The sequence below is a fragment of the Amphiura filiformis genome, chromosome 5, assembly GCF_039555335.1.
Source record: "Amphiura filiformis chromosome 5, Afil_fr2py, whole genome shotgun sequence".
Taxonomy (NCBI): Eukaryota; Metazoa; Echinodermata; class Ophiuroidea; order Amphilepidida; family Amphiuridae; genus Amphiura; species Amphiura filiformis.
This window is the reverse complement of record NC_092632.1, coordinates 40352436-40375902: the sequence shown is the minus strand read 5'-3', so window position 1 is coordinate 40375902 and position 23467 is coordinate 40352436. Positions and strand designations below refer to the sequence as shown.

Below are 23467 nucleotides of genomic sequence, written 5' to 3'. Positions count from 1 at the left end.
GATCATTAATGGAAAAATAATTGTTTGGTTAGCACAGGGCCTGACCCCAAAAATGTTGAAGCCTCTGGGAACCAAAAAACAGAATCACCAATCCAAACCTATGAAAAAACAAACACAAATATCATCTGTCTAAATTCTGTCCAAAGTTATATCTACAAGATTAATAGTGACGTTTAAGTTTCAGATAACTTGCATTATTTATCATGCAAAATAAAAAGAATCTTTTTGCAACTGACAGACCCTGCTTTTTAAGCATCGTGCAACGCTAACCAAACAATTATCAGTGGCCTTAGAACTAAATGTGTCCCTGTAAAGTTTGTTCCCCCTTCCACTTGGGCAAAGTTGATTGCTCTAGTTTGAATTGAGTGTTAGTTTGAAATGTGATTGAGCCAATATTGTCAAATTTTCTTTCACAAAATTAGTTAATTTGTAAATATTATTGTTATTCAGAATACTTTATTTTTCGCAAAACATGAGTCATGTAGTTGCAAGAAGCTTTCAAGTGATGTGTGATATAAATTATAACAGCAATGGTAAGAGTTCTTGTCATTTCGTGTACATATCCTTAAAACTTTTGAATTCATGCTTTTTAAAAGTTTTTTCAGCTTTGACAGCTAGTTGCCATGGCAAGTGCCATGGGCATGAAAGTTAGTCTTAAAAACACACTGGTCAACCTGCTGGACTTGGTCACCATATTATGCCCTCCGGCAATTCCACGCTGAGAATACTTTCAACCACTATTTTTATCAATGGCATTACAGTCATGCCACTGGCCTGCCCAGCTGACCTCCAGAGCACCAGGAATGTGTTGACATGCCAAAGGTCAAACATCAGCAGGTGTCAAGATATATGAGATCAAATTATGAAATCCAATATCGGAAAATGAAACCAGTCGAACAAAATTTATTACCCTCGCTTTTCTCTAATCGAGGGTAATTTTGCTAAAGTTCTTTAAGGATCCGCAGACGAAATGTAATTTCAAGTGATAAAGACATTACTTTGTTCACATGTAATTAATGCAGGTCTGTAAGATTGTACATGAATCAAGTCAATTGTGTTTGACTATTAGTGCTCATCTGTGGTTATATGATTGGGTAAATTCCAAACAAGACATTGTGGTTTTATACTTTAAGAAAAAGTCCATTGTGTTGAGGGATTGAAATGAATAATATTGTTGCTTATATTCAGGGATTATATTTTGGTATTTTCGTCACAGATGCCTTTTGTCTCTATTTTGACATAAGATTGTAGGAAGAAATAGTGTTTTATCAGGGACTATTTTCTTCAAGCAGAAACAAGTTCGCTATGCAGTACTTTATTCACCAATTGGCAGCCTTGTTCCCATTGATTAATCAGGACTATGTCACAAATGAGGATGGACCTTGGGCTCAGTGGGTGTATTTGTTGTGCAATATTGCCAAAAGTTATATTTTTTGTACAAAATATATATTTTCTTACAAATATGTTTAATACTATTGTTCTTCCAATATGCAAGTGACCACTTTAATCCGTCCATTTCATTGGTGCAATTTTTGTAGTAGTCAGAGGTGTAAGTCTTCCGGAAATTCCCGAATTCGAAATGTATTAAAAAAATATTCGAAATGTTTTTTTTTTTTTAAATTTTTTTTTTCAGTGAGGTGCTCGCCTTTGGCTCGCTTTTTCAGGGAGTGGATCGTTACCTCACTTACACCTCTGAGTAGTGCGTAATATTTAGCTATTCCAGATGAATTCTGTTCCCACCTATGGAAGGCGTAGCTGGTATTAGGGATTAAGTGGACAGTTGTAATGTCAGCAAAACCCCTATGGAAGACACTGCCAGAATTTGTATCATATGTGACCTAATCTGATCTACTCAGGCCAAAGTCGGAAATGTTGACAAATGAGTTGATACCATTTCTAACTTGCTCAATACCTACACTTTACTGATGGTGAATCCCAAGTTCTCTTGAATACATGGTTGCAAAGTTGTGAACCTGTTATATGTCCATTTTCTTATGTTTTTTTTTTTTTTTTTACAAGTCTTCAAGGTGGGTGGAATTCTTATCTGGAATAGCCCATTGTTTGTATTTTAGAGAAAGTGTTGGAAAGCAAGATATTCCGACTAAATTCTATAATTTGCAGTTTGAACGAAAACGTGGTTATAAAATTATTTGACAAGACCTAGCATAAATAAAGCAAGAGGTATATGTGGATGTACTAGGCCTAAAAAATTGTTGATTGGTGTAACCCGACCTACTCTAAAATTAGGCCCGACCCTAGACTTTTTTTTTTAAATAAAAAAAAATAAATAAAAAAATTTAATTAAAAAAAAGCAGAAAAAAAAAGATCCAAGGTTTTGATCAAACGCAATTTACAGCTTTAAAAACTGCATTGGTAACTTTTTATCACAAAGAATGTCCTTCAATGTACTAAAAAAAAAAAAAAAAAATTCATGTTACGCCAATCAAACAATTTTGTTTGGCTTTACGCATTTCCACATGGACCTGACATAATATGTCTTAATTTATCCAATGAACCATGTTTCAGTTTAATGTATTATCTGTGATATAATTATAACAACTTATTTTGTCCCAAGTATTGGCTTGGTTAGTTCAAAAGTAAGAAAAAAAATTGATGTTTATTTACACTGATGTATTTTTATTTTCACTTTGCCTTTGCTAACACAGCAGAACTCCTCTTTGAATTATCCATGTGGGACCCAAAGAAATATGTGATTTATCACACTCTAGAGCATTTTTGATGTACATAATTTTGGTACTTCAGAGTCAACTACAGCTCTGGGTCCTACATTGTAGATAGATTAACATCTTTCCTGGCTATGATGTACCTTATGAGGATATTTTTATGTGAAATAAATATACTGGATTTTGAAGAATTAGGATGTGGATGGAGAATACTAACTGGAGCCTTTTGAATTGAAAGTTATGGATGTATACTAGTATAAAAGGTTACTGCAAAGGTTTTCATACATGCACAGTTTTAGAGTCAGTTTGGAATATCTTGCTTGCCACATGTTTATGATATATTTATTTATAATTTTGATACTAATTTTATTGTATATTTTATATGATGTGATAAACATAGCTTGGTTGTCCTCCACTGACCAATCCTAACCTTGAAAATCTGAAGAAAAAAACCACTGTACAAAAGAATATTGATCAAAACTTTAAAATTCTAGATTTGCTTTTCTTTCTTAATTTTGGTAAATTTGTATTGTGATAACGTAAAAGTTTAAACAGTTTCTTCACATTTCTAAACTGTTTTAAAACATGTACAAAGTGAGACAATTGTGATAATCCAATTTACACCTATTGGCAATTAATCTTTCAGCTTTTGGATATTATATGTGACCTGCTCTGATAAAAGCAGGAACAAGTCGCATTTTTGACATTTCATCATTTGAATAAAAATGCAAGCACTATACAATAAGCTTTAAATGATACAAAAATTATGTAAATATAGCTATAAGATATGAATAATTTTGTAAATGATACCTTGATATTTTTGCCAAATTGCTATTCTGAGTAATGGGCCAATTAGTTTCCTGCCTAACACAGGATTGAATAGGGATTATCATAGTTCAACTATTATTTAAAAGTCCACTTAGTCCCACATTCAAATACCATGAAATTAAGGATTCCGAAATTTTGTTTCTTTATTGGAATGTCAAAGGCCTTAACTCAAAAACACATCTAGCGACTTGTTCCGGGTTTTGTTGGAGCTGGTCACATATTATAATCGTATAAAAAATAAATCAGAACAACAAACCCTGTTTTAGAGAGGTGGAGCACAACCAAACAATTTTTTTTTTGGGGGGGGGGTGTAGAGAAGCTGTTAAGTGATGCTACACACCACCATGATTTGGCACTTCGCATGCAATTGTTTGCTTCATTGCATGATGTCCTTCAGGGTACATGTAGTTCAATGACATGCAATGTGAAATTAAACAATTGCAGTCAACGATCCCATCATGTATCCTGTAGTACAATTTCTACACCATTACCAATCTACAAGCCTTTGTGAAAGATATTGAGCATCTTGAGGCAACGGATGAAGGCATGAACATTTGCATCATGGTGAACTTTGACATTTTTATGAGCATGGGGATACTGGGAAACAAGTCTATTACATGCATGGAATTTGGGCTATTCCATTTGAAATCCACACTACCCCTGTGGAAGATTTTGGAAATATGTTCCACAGAGGGAGTATGAATTTCAAATAGAATTAACACATTAGGCAGCTCCATTTGAATTTCATACACCCTCTGAGAAAGCTTCAAACTGAATTTTTCACAGAGGGAGCGTGAGTTTCATATGGAGCTGCCTAATATGCTAATTCTATTTGAAATTCATTCTCCCCCATATACAAGGGTAGTGTGGTTTTCAAATGGAATAGCCCAATTTGTGTAGTGGATCTCAATTTAATACTCTCAACTTATGATGAGATCCATTATAGACCTATTTTTCTGTGCTTACATCTCTATGGCATTTCTTTCCATGAACTAACTGCTATATAAAGCATTTTTCGCCCTGATGTGGCAGTGACGTCAGTGCGCTTTTCAACGGTCGCAGCTACAAATCACTAGTGTTTGCTCAAAGCACTGACGTACACGCGCACACGCTTAAAGATGCCGCATAGATGCGCGCGAGAGAAACGCCAGCCTCAACGCTTTGACCTCACTGCCACATCAGGGTGGAACATGCTTTAGTTAATTACAGGGAATATCAGTGATTCACTATTCCAGTTGAAATCTACACTCCCCCTGTGGAAGATTTTGGAAATATCTTCCACAGGGGGAGTATGAATTTCTAATGGAATTAGCACATTAACCTACTTTTTGAAACTCACCTTCCCTCTGTGGAAGATTCAGATTGAATCTTTCTCAGCGGGTGTATGAAATTCAAATAGAGCTGCCTAATGTGCTAATTCCATTTGAAATTCTTACTCCCCCTGTGGAAGATATTTGCAAAATCTTCCACAGGGGTAGTGTGGATTTTAAATGGAATAGCCCAATTGAATGGAGCTTCATAATTGATCAACCCTGCTTTTTTGTTCCTCTTTGCTAATGCTCATATAAAAAAATACCTGATGATATATTTTTTTTACTTATCTGTTACTTGTATTCCTGACAAATGTATTTGATTTTGTTACTGCTTTTCGTGAATCACTGATTTGAGCCTTCAATATCATAATGAAGGATTAAGGTGGTCAGTCTGCTTGTTGAAGTAATATGTATTAAACATGATTCTGCAATGAACTGCAACGACAGTGCACATTTTGTTGAGGAAAAGTTTGGTCTCCGAAACATTTTACCAAAAAGCTGTGTGTTAAGCCACTTTTTTTAATTAATTTTTTCTCTGTGGCTACAATGAGTGTACTATGATACACATCTTCAATTGCTGTCAGTACTCCATCATTGAACAGGCCATTCCATTATAAATGTGAGATTTTACACCAAGTAGTGCCAGCTATCAGAAAAATATGCCCACCTAGGCCCAACAAAGACAAACGAAGCTGTACTAGAATTGCATTCAAGACAGGTGAAGGCAACAGATATAGCAATGTAGTTTCACTATAGGAACTTACGCACCCAGAGTTTATCCAAAACTGAAGACTGACAAGTTGAGATGATGACAATTATCCAGCAATGTTCCCTCCAGAAATAGTGACAACAGAGAAGACCAGATATTACTATTCCTTCAACATCTGAAAAGTGAGGTAGCATAATTGAATTGATGATACCAGCCAAAGAGAACATAGCACAGGCAAACCACAGGAAAAAGCTCAAGTATGAAGACTTGATTCAGGAAGGTCAAGGGTGTGAGTTGGAAATTTGTTCTAGAACACTTCAAACCTGCTGCTTTAAATACCTTGGAAATCAAGAAGGCACTGAATTCTGTGGCAAGAACAGTCCTATAAACTGACCTACAAACTTGTTGTGACTAGCAAGGGATTCAAAGCCATTTGGAAGTTGGATATTAAAGTTAAAAGTTAAATCCTTCCCAAGCCTTTCAGCCCATTGGGCGGCGCCTATCTCCATTTCATAACCCTAGGCCACATGTCTGCAAGCAGAAAAGCTACAGCAGGGGGTTAGTCCACTGGTAGCCATGTGTTTAACTTTCCCTACTCCATTCTTTCAATGCCGAATGCCTGGCAAGAAGGCAGTAGGTACCATTTTTAAAGCCTTTGGTATGGCCCGGCCGGGATTCGAACCCGCAACCTCCCGATTGTGAGGCGGACGCTCTAACCACTAGGCCACCACGCCGGATTCCACCTGTCAATCTTTGTGAAGAAGCTGAAGAAGAATAGTATTATGCTTGAATTATGCTTGAATTGATTGTACAATTAAGTTCCTGTGACCAACCATATCACAAATGGTTCTTGCACATTTTCACTCGTTTCCAAAAAAACGCTGATGCAGATCCCGGCCATCTCCAAAATGAGACACCAAATTTCCCCTAGGTTTGCAACAGTTTAACATCACGTTATGTTATCGTAATGAAGGATATGGTCAAAATGGTGAAATATATGGGATATGCATTGTGAGGATATTGCATGTTTAAACTACAATGGTCCCTTAGATAACTGTTTGGACAAGTCCTTGCAAACTGTGCAGGTGAAACAATAGTACCATTTGAAGAACTTTTTAACATATAATTGTACATAATTTTAGATCATATCACATGGGGATCAGATTCAGTTGTATAATGACTTTGTCTTGTTTTGAAATATACTACAATAGAGGAATTGCATGATTTGATTTTAACAAATGTTAATTTTCCACAATATTCAACCACATAATGTCAGCTAGAATTTACGCAATCATCCGACCTGGCCAATTGTAACATGCAAGTCTTGTCAGAGGTAATTAATGCTACATGTATAATTTATTATTTAAATGTATGATCTCAACACAAAATTAAGACATACCTCAAATTGTCGGTCACAACTTTGACCTTCAACCCAAGTTTGGGATTAGTGACCTTAAATTTTGGACACTTGATCCCAAAACTTGGTCATACACTTAAAGATCAAAGTTGTGATCAAAATTTGAGGTCATACATCCTAATCTTGTGTTGAGATCACCAGTTTAAATGATTAATTATGAAGTCTACCAACACATATGCTTTCAGTGTTAAAATTACACACGATACTGTAGTAGAATGTATAAAAAACAGGGAATCCACTGATAGAAATATAAAAGCAAAGCAAAATGCGATAATTATATTACACAAGTACAAAAGTACACAGATGAAAGATAGATATTAAAGAAAAAAACACAAAATAAGAGCAACAAAGTATATATTCACTTATCAAATGTATTGTAAATTTAAAATGTTTGAATTGTTGTTATATGCTGTAGTTTGAAAGTGTTCTTTACACAGATTTTTGTGGCAAAAGTAACAAAGTAATGTCAACTCTTTATGTTGTTATCAGTGGTGGAATTGTTTATGTTGATAACCAACACAAATGGATCTAATAATAATGCACGAAGTTGCAGTGCAAAATGTTCATGTGGTCAAGAAGAAAAACGGGAGTCAATATAAGATTTTACATGAGGAGCTTTTGATTTTAAAAACTCGGCTGTTGTAGATTTACATCATGGAGTGAAACAATGAAGTATAACTTCTATAATCATATTTATAAATGGTGCAAACATCTGAAATGCTTTTATGTGAGTTTGAGATTGTGTTTGAAGCTACAAAAAAAAAAAAAAAAAGCTGGCCTTTTCTGGTTGTTTTCCTTCATTCACGTCCATAAGGTGCTGCTGTGGATAAGAAACTCCTTGTATAAAATATTTTGTACATATTCACCGAGAAGTAAAGAACAATTTACTCAGATTGCGGAAAGTGTGGAATTTGATGATTGTACTGCATTTAAACAACAATATTGTAAAATGGATTGTATATAAACAACAAATTTCTTTTGCTGTAATGCATAGCGTGATATGCGTAAACTGATTGTAGTGTACTTGTGTATAATTTTTTTCATCAGTACTGTAGTGAAAATAGCAATTTTGTTAAGAGAAAGTAATACACTTTCTGCCATAAGAAATTATTTAAATATAAGCAGCGGTTTTTTTCTTCTTGTATGTATTGGACTATTCCAGTTGAAATCCATACACCCCCTGTGGAAGACATGCATGATCTTAATCTTGGTTATGAATTTCAAATGGGGTTATCTGAACAGGTGGCTCCATTTGAAATCTACACCCCCTATGTAGGAGATTGAGCTAGGTCATGTCTTCCGTAGGCGGCATATGGATTTAAATTGGAATAACCCAGTTTAAAAGATTAAATATCATTTCAGGTTTTCAGTCAAGGAAAATAATGTTGGCACACTTTGGCATAATGTAAATTGCCACTCCTCTTCCAAGTTAATGTTGATGAAAGCACTTTTGACATGGGCTGAGTCTCCCAGGTGGTGGCCGCATTGCATTCTCTAAATTCAGTAAATTTTCATCGTCAACCGTGTAATTGAATGGGATTATTTTGAAATTTTAAAACGCTTGAAATATCGCGAACAAATAGGCCTATGTTGATAAATAATATAAATACAAGCTAAAACCGTTGGGGTTCGATAATGAACCCCACAAAACTAACCGACTATATTGGAAAATGCCATACGGCCGGGCGGTTTCACAAGTTGCCGGCTTGATCATGTCATCCGCCGCCTGGAGTATCCCTTACTTTGAGGGGGGATGAAAGAAAGGGGAGAAGGTGTGTACTTCTCATCAAACATATTCTCATCACTGAACTGGCAGAACAGGAATGAAGAGTTCCAACATAGTAATTGTCGATGTGTGCCAACTATTGTTTTACTTGATTGTAGTTACTTAAGGGATCTAAAATGAGCGTTTATTGCGTTTCGACAGTATTTTTTGTAGGACATGAGAGCACCTCAGACCTATCGAATTGCATTCTGAATACGAAGCATGTCTTTCTGATATCAAATAATTTTCATTTTTTGAAAATCACAATATAATACAAGTTTTATGACAAATTATAAAAATTTGATATTTTTCAAATTTTTGATATATAACAGTCCTCGGTAATTATATAAATCTAATGATATATTCTTAAAGTGTATGTAGCAGGAAGGAAAAGCCGACGGTCAATTGAAAATTTTGACCTTTAATATTGAAGATATGGATTTTTTTCCCAAAAAGCCCTATTTTTTTTGGGTGTTTTGGGAAAACAAATCCATATCTTCAATACTGAAAGGTCAAAATTTTCAATTGATCGTCGGCTTTTCATCCCACCTACATACACTTTAAGTATAAATCATCAGATTTATAAAGTTTACTTCAAGTACTGTTAAATATCAAAAATATCAATTTTAATGATTTACCATAAAATGTGTATTAAATTGCAATTTCAAAAATCAAAATTATTTGATATCAGAATGACATTCTTCGTATTCAGAATGCAATTCGATATGTCTGATGTGCTCTGATGTCCCAAAATAAATACTGTCCAAACGTTCATACCCCAGCCCTTAATACACTTTATAAGTGATATCTGAATAGTGTAATGTAAACTAATAGTGTACCCAGCATTGATTTAGGAGAATGGAGACAGAGGGTAGGGGAGGAAGATTTGATCTTGTCATCAATTCCTTTCTCATTTCCATTTTAAATACAAGGTACACTTTATAAGTGGGCAATAGCTTTTCGTATATTTAGGGAAAGTTTTAAGAAAGTAAGTTTCAAATGATAAGTGACATTTATTTGTCTTAAAAAGATAATGAATTGTGTACATTTATGATACTCCAAAAAAATAGTTCATTCAGAAAATTGAAAAAAAAACCCAAAGTTTTACAGTTGGTGTTATTGGAAGTGAAGGTATAATTATTATAGTTTGATGTGTTATTATGCTTCATATAAATATGTTTGCAATAATGATCCTAATTTGGGTCGATCCTTCATGTAATTATTTCGTGTAATCTAATCCTAACTCTAACCCTAATCCTAACCCTAACCCTAAGCCTAATCCTAATTATAACCCTAATCCTAACCCTAACCGTAATCCTAACCCTAATCCTAACCCTAAACTAACCCTAACCTTAACCCTAACCCTAACCCTAATTTTGTGTAAAATTACATGAAGGAATAACCCTAATTTGTGAGAGTGTAACTCCGGGGCACTCCAACTTTGGAGGTGACGCGTATGTAGGGCTGTTAAGACCCCTTTTTCAGCGACCCCCCCATATTTTTTTACGAACACATGTTCTGTCACCCGAAGACCCCCTATTTTTTCATTTGATCTGTCACCCAAAGACCCTTACAAGTTCAATTTTAACAGCAACTTTCATTTATCACTGAAATTTGAAGCCATTTATAACTAGAAATTTGATTTTGGAGGTTTCTGTGGCGCTGTTTTGGCTCTCACCCAAAGATTCCATTTAAAAAAGGTCATGTTCTCACCCAATGACCCCATATTTTTTACATTTTGCTCTTACCGAATGCCCAAAATCACGCTCTCACCCAATGACCCCATATTTTTTTACATTTTGCTCTCACCGAGTGCCCCTTAGTGAGAAAGTGCCAGCCCTACACCTATATCCATTTCAAATTGAAGTGCTCCCCCCCTCCCCCCGGGTATGTGCACTCTGTGGGTTAAGTGATAACAAGAATTGGGCTGTTCCATTTAAAGTCCACACTCTACCCCTGTGGTAGATTTTGGAAATATCTTCCACAGGGGGAGTATGAATTTCAAATGGAATGTAAAATTAGCAGCTGTATTTGTAACTCATCCTCCCTCAGTGGAAGATTCAGGTTGAATATCTCCCAGAGGGTGTATGAAATTCAAATGGAGCTACCTAATGTGTTCAATCCATTTGAAATTCATATTCCCCCTGTGGAAGATATTTCAAAAATAGTCCACAATGGTAGTGTTGAATTCAAATTAAAGAGCCCAATATAGGCTTTTAATGACAGTTATATTTCGGTCAATCATCGCATCATGATGGATCAGAAGTGGTTATGTATAACCTTGTCTGATATAGGTTATCACTGCTATATCTTGTTTGAAATGTAATGCTAGCATAGCAGATGTAGGAGTTGTAAAATAACACTCTGTAGCAATGTAAATAATATCATTTGAAATTAATGTGATTTGCATGATTCAGGGGCAGATTTTTCAAAAGTTCAAAAGAACTCTGTGGGGTATCCCCCTTTGAGAACCCCCCAAATTTGCCCAAGAGTCGCTTTTGCCGTAAAATAAGACCGAGCAAATTTGAGGGATGATTATTATTATTATTATTAAATCAAGATGGACACATTTTCATGAGCGAGCCCTTTAAATAAAAAGGTTGATCGCTGGTAGTAAATTCCAATTTTCTTTGCTTTGCCTTAGTTGTACGGCTCAAAAATAAAGGGAATATATCTGACAGTAAACGCTAACATTTTATGGCAAAGATTATGTTAATCTATTTTGTATGAAAATGTTATAATATGGCTTTAAGCAAATCAATCAGTTTATAATATGTACATAGACAGGTCCAATTTGGGGCTCTTTGTTAATTTAGTTTGACAGGTCCAAGTTGGGACTCTTTGTCAGTTAGTTTGACAGGTTAACTTTGGGGCTCTTTTTTTAATTAGTTAGTTTTACAGGTCCAATTTGGGGCTCTTTATGCACAAAAAGTATCATTACATTAAAGAGGGAACTTCTTGAAGAAATCAACATTCAATATAAAGACAACTGAAAAGTTCTATGGATAGACAAACTTGTTATGCACTTTTTGATACCTTCAAAAATTACAACATTTCCAGTGATGTTCTTTCCAAATCGCCAGTACTGAACACAGCGCAATATGCTTCCGAGCCCATTTCAAATGGGGTATTTGTATATTACCCATTTCAAATGGGACAGGAAAGTGCTTAGCAGTAGCGCAATTTGTAATATTTGAAATCTTACCTTATTTGAAGTTATGGAATTATGTTAAGTATCAAAAAGTGCATTTCCCCATCCATGAAACCGATTTGCTCATAATTTATACTGTTAATTTAATTGAGAAATTGCCCTCTCATTTAAAGCCTTAATGCACGATCTTATAATATGAAATTGGTGAATTTTTTTCAAACCTGATCTTTCGGCATATTTGTTTACGCTTACCCAAGTCACAAATAAAAATTGAATTGGCCAACCTAAATTGATCAGCCAAATTTGTTATGTTTGCAGGTTAACAGAGCAATTTTGACATAAAATCGTATTAGTGTGCTGTAAAGTGTGCTGAGGCTTGTGGATCAACGTCTAGGGGTTGTGCCTGTGCGTAGCCAACTAGCGCTTTATCAATCACTGCACTTTTTCTTTAATGAATTTAATTCCCCCATAGAACTCTATCAACAGCCAAATAACCAGTGGGACAGTTTCTTTCACTTTATATTGTTATTTTTTGCTTAAAATGGACAGAAACTCTTTGAATATAATTTAAGCATTTTGGGTAAAGAATAAAAAAAATTGAAATTTGACGGAAATCTTACATTATAGCTTTAAGTGTACCGATACTTTATTTTAGAATATTTTGATACAGTATATTTTGATTGCATTGTTATATTTATTGAAAATGTTTCAAGTTTTCTTTGCACCATAAACATGGTTTATGTTCATTAACATAATTAATAGCAAAATATTGTCATAATTTATGACTAATTATACCAGTTTACTTGAATCAAGTAATGAGGACATAGTCACATTCAATTTAGCCATATTGTATAAGTATTTTGAGTATTTTTATTGCTTATTGTATTTACCCTCCATCTATGGTATGTTTATTTTTATTATATAATTCATATTTAAAAAAAGTTAACAACCTTCCTTGTATAGATTAAGTGTATAACACAGGAAAACATATTAACAAGTTCAAAATAATGTTGATATTTAATATGTGTGTACTAGTTTGGTTTGTGAAAAGTATTGGATATGTATAATACATGTCAAGTATAAAGGATTTAAATTGTTATTCAGGATTGAACTTTCTGCATTAATTTTATTAGATATAAATCCAACTATATATTGTATACAAATTGAAAGTTACACAAATTTATTTAAACTTTTATAAACATTGCACATATTTTATGAAATGATATTATAATCAAAGTAACAACAAGGACATTATATTATGTTGAGGCAAACATGCTGTTAAGCAAAAAACTTTTTAAAAAAGCATATGTGAAAATATTGTAAAACGTGACATGGGCTGTCAATATATTTTACAATAATTTAATTTCATTTTATAAAAGCAAATTCTTTCCAAATCTCAATCATTTTGTTTGTGATGCAAAAATATTGTGCTATAACATAATCTTGTGATGAGAAATTAAAGCACAATAATGATTTCTTTGATTGTTTAAAATGGGTGAATATAACATTGTATTAAAATGGACCAACTATTTTGCAGTTATTTTTCTTGTATTTTTCTGAATTGGTGTTGAAATAAAAGCAAGTGTCATTTCAATTTAAAACTTATTTTGTTTCTTCTTTTCTTGTATTGTTTTCTTGCATTTCATCTCATTGATTGACAGAGTGATGTAGCTTGCTGGTAGAGCCATGGAATGTGGCGGTAAGAGTCCAGGGGTGAGAAGTTCATATACAGTTTGATCAGCTCCAAATCAGCGGGCCTTATAACATTGCGGATTAATATCAATATATTTTATTTTGAGAATTGTCAGGTCCTATACTTTGTCTACTTTCTTGAAAGACGACTCAATTTAAATACCAAAATGGGTGCACCTAGACAAAAATGAAACGCCAATGTTTTTACTTGCTATAGTGAGCCTCCTAAACAACATCAAAAAAGCGCACAGGGGAAAAAATGTTAATTTGCATATTTCAAAAATGGCAGCTAATGAAGGCCTCAAATTTCAAAATTGGGGGAATATGGATTAAAAAAAAATCATCTATATAATTGTATCCCTCTCATTAGGATTCAGAAAAAGTATAGTTTGACCTATCTCCGATGTATAGTTATTGAGATAGGCATAAAGGTCAAGTGTCAAATTATGGTCTCCATGATTATGTACAGGGGTAAAAAAGCAAAAATGCTCAGAATTTGCTCAAAGTGGTCTCAAATTGTTCTGCTTAGAAAAAAAAATAACTTAAGAATATTTTACCATATGTGCCATGTGTTTGACAAATTCTGAAAAATGCTCTAATTTTCATAAAAAATAGTCAAAATTGTGTGTTTTGCGCAATTCACCATTTCGAATTAATATAAGTTTGCCATAGGCCCTATATCTTGGATATCCCATTAAAAGCTATTAAAATCTATTGACCTGACCTATAATTTTTGCTGTTACATATATATGCAAAAAAACATCCCAGATTGGGCAAACTATTCTTAATTTAAAACATTTTTACAAGAATAGACATCCTTATTAGGGGCTGTGCAATAATTATGAGCCCCAGGGGTAATTTCCGAACGACTGATAACTTCGCTTGCGCCCACCCCCCTCCATCGACTGGCCAAAAATTGCTTGCCCCATCCCTTTCGGCTCGCCACAAATTTCTTGCCCTCCCCCCATTTACCCTTCCCTCGGGGCTCATAATTATTGCACAGCCCCTTAAAATCGGAGCATTTTTATGTTGACCACTGTGCCGGGAGCTCCGTAATATGCTAGGCTACTCATGCTCCCTGCATGCCACAGCCCAAAGTGCTTCAACATTATTATAGGAAAGAAAGAAAAAAATTTGACCCAACAAGTTTGAACCTAAGTATGCCCCCCCCCCTTAAAACAGATTGGCTTTAGGCTACAGCGGGGGCTACAGTAGGACTACAACCTTTTTCGTTAATATCCCTGGGCTGTGCAATAATTATGAGCCGGGGGTTAAAATTTCCTAAATGGCTGCACCAAAACTTACTTGCACTCTTGCCAAAAATTGCTTGCCCCCTCTCTCCAGGTATTAAAAGCGACTGGTAGGCCCTATATAGTGTGCAGTATCGCATGCAGTACTGCACACTTCCGCTTACAGTCCCTGCACCTTCCGTCACGCACTTCCGCATGCGGTAGTGCACATCCCGACATCCGAGAAAAATGCCGACATGCAGTACCAACAGCATGCGGTACTGCACATAAACGGGTCCCAAAAATAGTTCCTCTCTCTCAGGCTGCCAAAAATCTTAGCCCCCCACGCATGCCTGAATTGTTCCTGATTTGCAAACTTCAAATGGTCTGATATGATGCGAGCAGGGATAAATATTTGAACATTCGTTAAGCCTTGAGCATTTTTTTAAAAAGGTGTCCCGTTTGTGTGTCAAAAAAAATCTTCTGCGCTCCTTTTGATCTCACCTGAAAAATTAATTGCCCCCTCCCCCCCACCTGAAAAAATCTATAATTTAAGTTTTTTGGTCACACCATAGCTGAGAACCACCCCCCCAGAAAAAGAAGAAATTGGGAAACTGAAAGAAAAAGAGGAAAAATCCATTTTCATACACAAAATGTCTCGACTCTGTGTCTCGACTGACTCCTCTAGCTCCGAAAATACATCGGTGCAGCACAGGAAAAGGAAATTAATACAATGGTTGCCGAGTGGACGAAACCAACGCGTTGAAGTGGCGTTTCGTTGTTTATTTATTTATTTTGTTACAGAATTTCCGCCGCTTTCATAATGAATCCGTCACTATCTGAAATAAGAAAGCTTCGTGTTGCTGATTTAAGAACTAAGCTATCTGAGCTGGGTCAATCAACTGCTGGTAAGAACTGTTTTTGTTCGAAAGATTTTACTTTTAATTCAGTGTTTTATACTTGCAAGTCTGTCGAATTCAGCTACCTACAATTTTAATGCAACATTTAACAAGCGGCTAGGTCTAGGGACGCAGGGGTAACCTTGTCAATCAATGGTTATTCTATTGTCCGCCAAAGTTTAAAGCCAGTGACATCACCAAAAAGTTTATCCATGATCAATCCAAAGACCAATTGATAGGCAATTAATGAATTATAACGCCAACGCAACGGTAGGTATGTGAGCATTCCTTACCTGAGCATGCGCCAATATTCAGCCTCTCTCAGCATAGGGAAATTGCGCACCCGGCGCCATTTTGGAAATTCATTACCGGTAGTAAATTTTACGGCGATGTTTTTGATATTATATTTTGGGGAATTAGATCGAGTTAAAAACAGTTCCAAAGCTTACAAGGTCAAGTCAAAAGGTTGAACTTGATCATAACCGGAAGAGGTCTGATGATTACGCGCGTGGTCGCGGCAAATTTTGGCGACTTTCTAGTGGGTTTGAAAGTGACGATTTCGATCTATTTTTTTGGAAATTACTCTCCAAATATCTAAATAACGGAGTTGAGCGGTAAGTTAAATGGAGCACTTGCGTGAATAAAGATAGTTTTTGTACATAAAAATGTTTGGTTTGATGAGGTTGGATGGATGCCTTGCGCAAAATGTGAGTGAACTGGAGACTTTGTGTAATGCAATTGGCTACTTTTGCCAGTGAGTGAACATGTTTAACCCGGCATGGTTTATGCGTATAAATTGAATGGGCTCATGCTGTGGATGCTGGGATAGATTCTCACTCTGTGCCGACTATGAGTCGGGGGAAGAAGCAAATTTGGACCTTTTCTATTCCTATCCCATCATGCATAGCGCTATCAGATTTTTGCTATGATAGACGCATGAATGACTGAGTCTGTGCCGTGGGCACATCGGGTATGATGGCGGGGGGGATACAGGCCGTTTTTGGCCATTTTCCTATTTGATTGTCTAAATGTTCAAATTGATGGGGGGGCGTAGTCCTATGGCGCTTCGTCATGGGGGGTAACTTGAGCAGGAGTGACCCCATTCTAATGATCAAGTGAACTGGCCCTCGAGTTTCATAATGATCTTTGGAATAGGGAGCATGCGCCAGCCAGTGCTCCAAAGGGTGCCTGCTCAAAGACAAAACTCAGGGTGGGGGGGGGGGGCAATGGGGTTCATACTTGAGCAGGAGTGACCCCATTCTGATGATCAAGTGAACTGGCCCTCGAGTTTCAAATGATCTTGGAATAGGGAGCATGCGCCAGCCAGTGCTCCAAAGGGTGCCTGCTCAAAGACAAAACTTAAGCTTGGGGAAGGGGGGGGTTCATACTTGAGCAGGAGTGACCCCATTCTGATGATCAAGTGAACTGGCCCTCGAGTTTCCGTAATGATCTTGGAATAGGGAGCATCGCCAGCCAGTGCTCCAAAGGGTGCCTGCTCAAAACATTTTCCTGGGGGGGGGTGAATGCATCAGCTAGTGCTTATAATAATTAAACATTTTAAAGGGTGCCCCTCAAATAAATTACCCCCCTTGTATCAGTGAAAAGGTGTACTGGGTGGGTAGTATCAAAACCGTGAGTTTTTCAATGACAAAAAATAATAAGACACTTCAACACAAATTTCATTTTTATGAATAAGTTTTTCTTTATTTTTGCATATGCTGTTGGCCCTCACTGTGGTTTCCCAGGGACTGCCTTTTGAGGAGAGCGAGAGCAATCGCTCTCTTCTGCTCTCCTTAAATCGGAGAGTGATTTTTAGCTTTCCTTAGTTCTCTCACTACATTTTATTGTTAATGTTCTAAACAGCTCTTGAAGGCTCTAGAAGAGCTATGTAATGCTCTCCTGCAAATTCCAAAAGACAGTCCCTGGTTTCCATCCTCTGTCAAAGCTGGAATCTGCATCAGAAAACAGAAATAAAACAAAATGTTACTCATACATGTTCATTTGTATATTAGGGGGGCTATCATTTTCTGCGGGGCTCCCAAATTTCCAAAAAGTCAGCATCAATAAAATTGCGACCCCCCTATTTTGGCAACAAACTTTTATGACCCCCTCCCCCATCACCCACTGATACACCTTACAAGTCATGTACCCCCTGAAGAGGCTAAAATTGTATTCAGTCTTTTTGAATAAGATAAACACACTATTTGTGGTCATCTTGCGACTCCCTACATTTTGGTCATCAAAAATGTTATGACCCCCCCTATTTTTCTTCCCAAAAAATTATGACCCCCCCCTGTATATTTGGGACCCCCCCCCCTTCCAAAGAAAATGATAGGCCCTTATGTTCACATCAATTCAAATTCAATCAATCTAGGATTACATTTACAGTTCAGAACCGGTAAATAGCAAGTGCTTGTTTCTTTAAATTGTGTACTCACAATGCACAGTATAGGCCTATAAGCATTTTAATATGTGCATGCACAAAAAGTTTGTACAGGAAATTGGCTGAAAAATTGAGACATTCAAATTAGCATATCTCCGCAAACCACATGTCATTATGACATTCATTTATGCCTCATCGGTTTTCTTTCATTTACCTCTTTAATATGAGATTACTTTGATGAGAATCAAAAAAAGTTCAATTTTTTTTGTATTATACCTAGCAACGGCAAATCAATCAGCATGGCAGTGCCAGGTAGCGAGATCAGCGCATACGATGATTTATGCATTTGTATCTGTTTGTGTGTGAAACTTGGTGAAAACAACTCACCATTTCTCATCCTTTCAAAACTCCAAATACAATAGGAAATTATTTTTACAGAGTTTAAAGATGGAATTTGTCGATTATGTAAAGTTTTCCACAAAAAAAGAACATTAGGCCAAGTAAAAATAAAAACATGTTTCTCGTCCGGGTTTTTAAAAATTTGGAGAATGAGGGGCTTTTTATTTTTTATTTTTTATTGGAAAACGACGCTAAATACCTGTATTTGGCACCATGTTTCGGGTATTCGACATACAGATTGATATCTGAGAAAAAAGAGGAGGCCCTTTTTATTTTATTGTTTTGAGAGGTAGACCCCTCTAGTGATCACAAAACTCTTCTTAAATGATGTATTAGGCTAAGTAAAAAATAAAACATGTTTCACGTCCGGGTTTTCGAAAAAAAGGAGGAAGAGGGGGCTTTTTATTTTCTATTTTTTATCGCAAAATTGGTGTAAATACCCATACTTAGAGCTGTTTTAGCGTACAATCCGTACATACAATACTGCCTGGAAAAAGGAGGAGGCCCTTTTTTATTTGTTGTTCTGAGAGTTACACCCCTCTAATGATCACAAAACCTTCCTAAAATGTTTCCTGTATCTTAACAAGGCTATAGAAAGCATCCCAACTTCCTAGACATATTTTTTGAAAAGTTATAACTGAATTTCAAAAAATAAAAATTTATTTGAGAAAACCTCAAAAAAGGAAGCGGGAGGGGACGTGAAACATGTTTCTTTTTTTATTTGGCCTTATGCATTTACAAAGCCGTAAAATAAGTTTCAACTTCTGAAACATCTTTTTCTATACAAGTTATAACTGAAAGTTTACAAAATAAAAAGAAATTTGAAAAATCTTCAAAAAATGAGGAGGGCGCGGACGAGAAACATGTTTGTTTTTTTACTCGGCCTTAAGCATGTTTTTTAATGTCATGAACTTGTTGAAGTTCAGGAGTTACGACCATAGCGACTTCGATCGACGGGGCCCATTTTTTAAATCTGCTTGAAATTCACGAAATCTCGATTTGGATTTATCCACGAGACTCCACGAGACTTACCTGGATGATGTCATCATTTTGTGGGTAATTTTGTGACCTTTGCACTCATACCAAACACGACGGGGTTTGTTTTGGGGAAAGCCCCTAATTTTTCAGTTTTTTGAGGTCTATTTTTTAGGTAACATTTTCATGGTTTTTGGCATAAAAAGTTGTTGAAATGGAGCAGAAGGAGGTCATTACACCTATATTACACCCATATAATATGAAATTTTGAGAGTATTTTAAAGATGTTTGTGGTCATTCTTCTGCAGAAATCCATCGCGCATAGATGCGCAAAGGGAATTACTGTGATGACCCGTATTTGCAATTGGCCTTGAAAATACGACAATACGGGGAGAAGTGTTGAGGTGGCGGTGCACGTGTTGTTCCTGATCGGGCTGACGCCGGGGTGGGAGATGTAGCGCATATCGGGTCATGTCGTATGTGGTAAAATGCAAAATGCACACTTAATTCAAGTGATATTATTTTTGTTACTACTTTTAATCAACTCTATGATACTTTAAGAATTTGTATAATTTTTTTCACTTCCTTTGTATTTTTTTTTTTACTAAAGTTGAGTAGTGCAGTGTCAGATGAGGTTGACAAGTAACTAATGGCACTGGCAGAACATGTTCATGTGTTGCATGGGTCATATTAGATTATGATTACATATATTCATTTGTTTATTTTTTAAAAATTTTTTTATTCATTCATTCCTAAATTTACTTGTTTATTTACTTACAATATTTATTTTTTTATTTCTTTTAGTCAATATCATCGTCTCTAAAATAATGCTGTATTTATTGTACGCAAAAAATGGACTCACAAAAAAACCCAGTAAACTTCACATGACTTTAAATAGGCATATTAAACCTCCCCACATTTTAAGTTATAGAGCTGATTCTGGCACCATTGTCTTTCTTTTTTAATGCCCTTTACATTGATACCAGATTTGTAAGTGTTACTTGTAAAAATATTCAAGTGCTAGACAAATAAATCCAGGGCACCATAAACAAAAAATGACAGACAAATTCCGCTACCCTTCACAACTTCAAATTGGTATAACTCCCCCATACTTTGAGCTATAGAGCTGTTTTTGGTACCATTGTCTAAGTTTCTTAATGCTCTTTACAGTGATACCAAATTTGTAGATGTTCCTAGAATAAACATAAAAAGTGTTGTCCTCGCTATGCCAGGTGGCAGAGGCTGACTGCCAGAGCACCAATGGCCTGCGAAATTGACCAAGTTTAACTCGTGCGCATAAACTTGCATGGAATAAAAGTTAAATAAATATAAAATATCATTGAAATGAATTAAAAATTAATAATAATGATAAGGCCCTTCGGCCTTCGCACTTGATTATTAGTTTCCTGTTTACCGCCCGCGTCCGGAATTGAAAATCTCGAAATAATTATTTTATTTATAAAATATTTCTAATTTTCTCCTTTAAAATGTAACTTTCAACTACTTCTACTTGCCATTTTCTGACTTTAATAATATCAACAATAATGATGAATGAACAAAGAGTACAACTCCACCTTCACTTTCTAAAATCAAATATTGTTGTGAAATAATTAAATGCTGCGCTCTAGTCAAAAGCGAGTCAATAGTTGCTTGTAATAGTTCAAACTAAATAAAGAAAATAAAGATAATTAATAATTAATAATTAAAAGTCACCTCATCCCTTTTGAAAAACCTTAACAGGAAACTAATAATCAAGTGCGAAGGGCCTAATTCACAATTGATTCTTAGTTTCCTGTTTCATGGTTGAAAAGAAGGGACGAGGTGACTTTTAATTATTAATTATCTATTATTTTCTTTACGGTATTTTAAAACAAGTGTCGCAATCTATATCAACCCATTTTGACATGGAACATGCATTTAATTATTTTACAACTATGTTTGATTTTATACATAATTCATAACCTCATTAATATACGGGAAACCTGTGATCCAATCAAAAGAAATTGATTGCCTGACCGTGCACTAATTGCGAGGTTATTAATAACTCACAATGACTCCTGACGCGCTACAATGACTTCTGCACGCGCGTGCGTGTATAAAGCTAAGCGTTATTGCAACGCGACGCGCCTACGCTGATGCCGCCCAGCGTTTCTGTGATTGGTAGCTCTTGTTGTCGGCGCGAATGTTAAATTCGCCTGGTCGATTTTTTTGTAGGGTAGGTTACACCAATAATTAAAACTGGTTATATTTTAAGAACGTTTTATGGCATAAAATAACATAAAATGCTATTTTGATTTGTTCAAATACGACGGTAATGAATAACAATAATAACTTTGCACCATCTATTTTGTGTGAAATTGTCGGGTTTTCTTTTGGGCCTCGGTATTTTTCCTCAGTCCAAAACAAAACCCTCCGATTTCACACAATGACCTCAAAATAGATGGTGCGCAGTTATTATTGTCTAATTTTAAAAGAGAAAATCCAAAATATAAATAAAATAATTAAATATTTTGCAATTCTCTACTTTGGATGGGGGCGGGAAACAGGAAACTAAGAATCAATTGTAATGAAAAGTTATCACAATGTTAAAACAATTCATTCATTCATTCATTGGAATAATTGGCGTTGTGATCACGATTTTTGTGCCAACTACATATGTATTAAATTAAAGCTAGTATCCTTAACCTGCCTTGAGTTTAGTTCCAGTAAACTCGGTATAGATATAGCGTAGAATTAGATGTCACTTTGTTATGTTAAATGATAAAGACTAAAGTCTTGCTTGCAGGACTACCTTGAGTTGAGATCAGTTCCAAATCCAACAAGTACAAGTCAGTCAAGTGCTGTACATCTAGATCTACATCTACATCTGTGGGGCTGTAGCTACGGACGCAGGCGCACATGAAGTTGTCACAATTTATCACTTTAATTTTCACAGACGTTTTGACCGTTTGAGATCATTTAGTAGACTCTCGCCAGTTGTTTTCTTTTCGTAACAACAGTTTGCCCTTTGATTCTTGCTACTACCAGCCGCCATTGTTTTTACAGTGATTCTCCATTCTGATTATGTGGTTCGCTTGTGTCTGAAAAAACGAGGGATTATGACACGCGGCACCACGTGTAGTTTAACTGCCCTTAGTAAATGTCACAACTCTTTATCTAATAGTGCTTTTGTTTTGTTACAGGTTTGAAGGCAGAGCTTGTTGACAGACTTTATGAATATTACGTGCAACAGGAACAAGGTAAATCCAAGAAGCAAACCTGTAGCATGTTTTGATGAATATCAACATGTTGTCAGTATTTATGAGAAAATGCAGTTTGAGTGTTTCACAAAGTAAGGACCATCGTTGGCCACTCAATATCGATAAAAATCAATAAATCAATTTTCCTCCTAATTTTACTTAGTGTCTTCTACATTCACCCATAAATTCATGTCGACATAACCCATACCTATGTAACAGGATGCATCATGCCATTTGGACCAGCCACTTGGACCAGCCACTTTCCAGCATCTTATAGCGCTCACTGTCAGTCCTTTTTCCTATATTTTTTTCATTACCTGCAACTTTGATACATCGATTTTCTTCAGAAAGTGAAACAGGCGATATCTATATTATTGGATAGTCGATTTAGTGATTATTATCAATATATCATCGGTCCTTATCACATCACAAAGGTGGTATTCAATTTGTTGAGTCAATTATATATAGCTTTGAAAAAAAAAGAAATAATTGAGGGAAAAAAGAGAGATGTGTATTGTGAAAAGTGAGATTTATTGTGGACTATTGGAAACTGAGACCAGTAAACAGTCAGAGCCCATTATGGCAGATCAACATTTTTGCACCATCCCCACCTTCTTGTGAGTTGCTCATAATAGTAGCTCTACATGGAAGGTTTAAACAAGCGATAATATATTATCAGACATCCATGGGTTCTTTTTCAGAATTGTAATGCTCTGTCAATTTTGCTTACAATACATTATGGAAACATGAATTTTTTTTACACCACCTTATTAAAGTAACATAT

At 35.7% G+C, this 23467-nt stretch overlaps 1 protein-coding gene and 1 non-coding gene across 2 annotated transcripts in view; one reads left to right on the top strand and one right to left on the bottom strand.

Moving 5' to 3' along the window:
• Positions 1-6195: 6195 nt before the first annotated feature.
• Positions 6196-6268, bottom strand: Trnav-cac (transfer RNA valine (anticodon CAC)). The gene has a single exon. It is a non-coding gene; the product is annotated as a tRNA-Val (tRNA).
• Positions 6269-15512: 9244 nt separating this feature from the next.
• Positions 15513-23467, top strand: part of LOC140152192 (splicing factor 3B subunit 2-like) — a 34855-nt gene continuing 26900 nt past the window's right edge. Inside the window, exons 1-2 of the mRNA XM_072174492.1 lie at positions 15513-15696; positions 22627-22683. Of these exons, the coding sequence (XP_072030593.1) occupies positions 15612-15696; positions 22627-22683 (142 nt within the window). The 5' untranslated portion in view covers positions 15513-15611. The remainder of the gene's footprint in view (positions 15697-22626; positions 22684-23467) is intronic.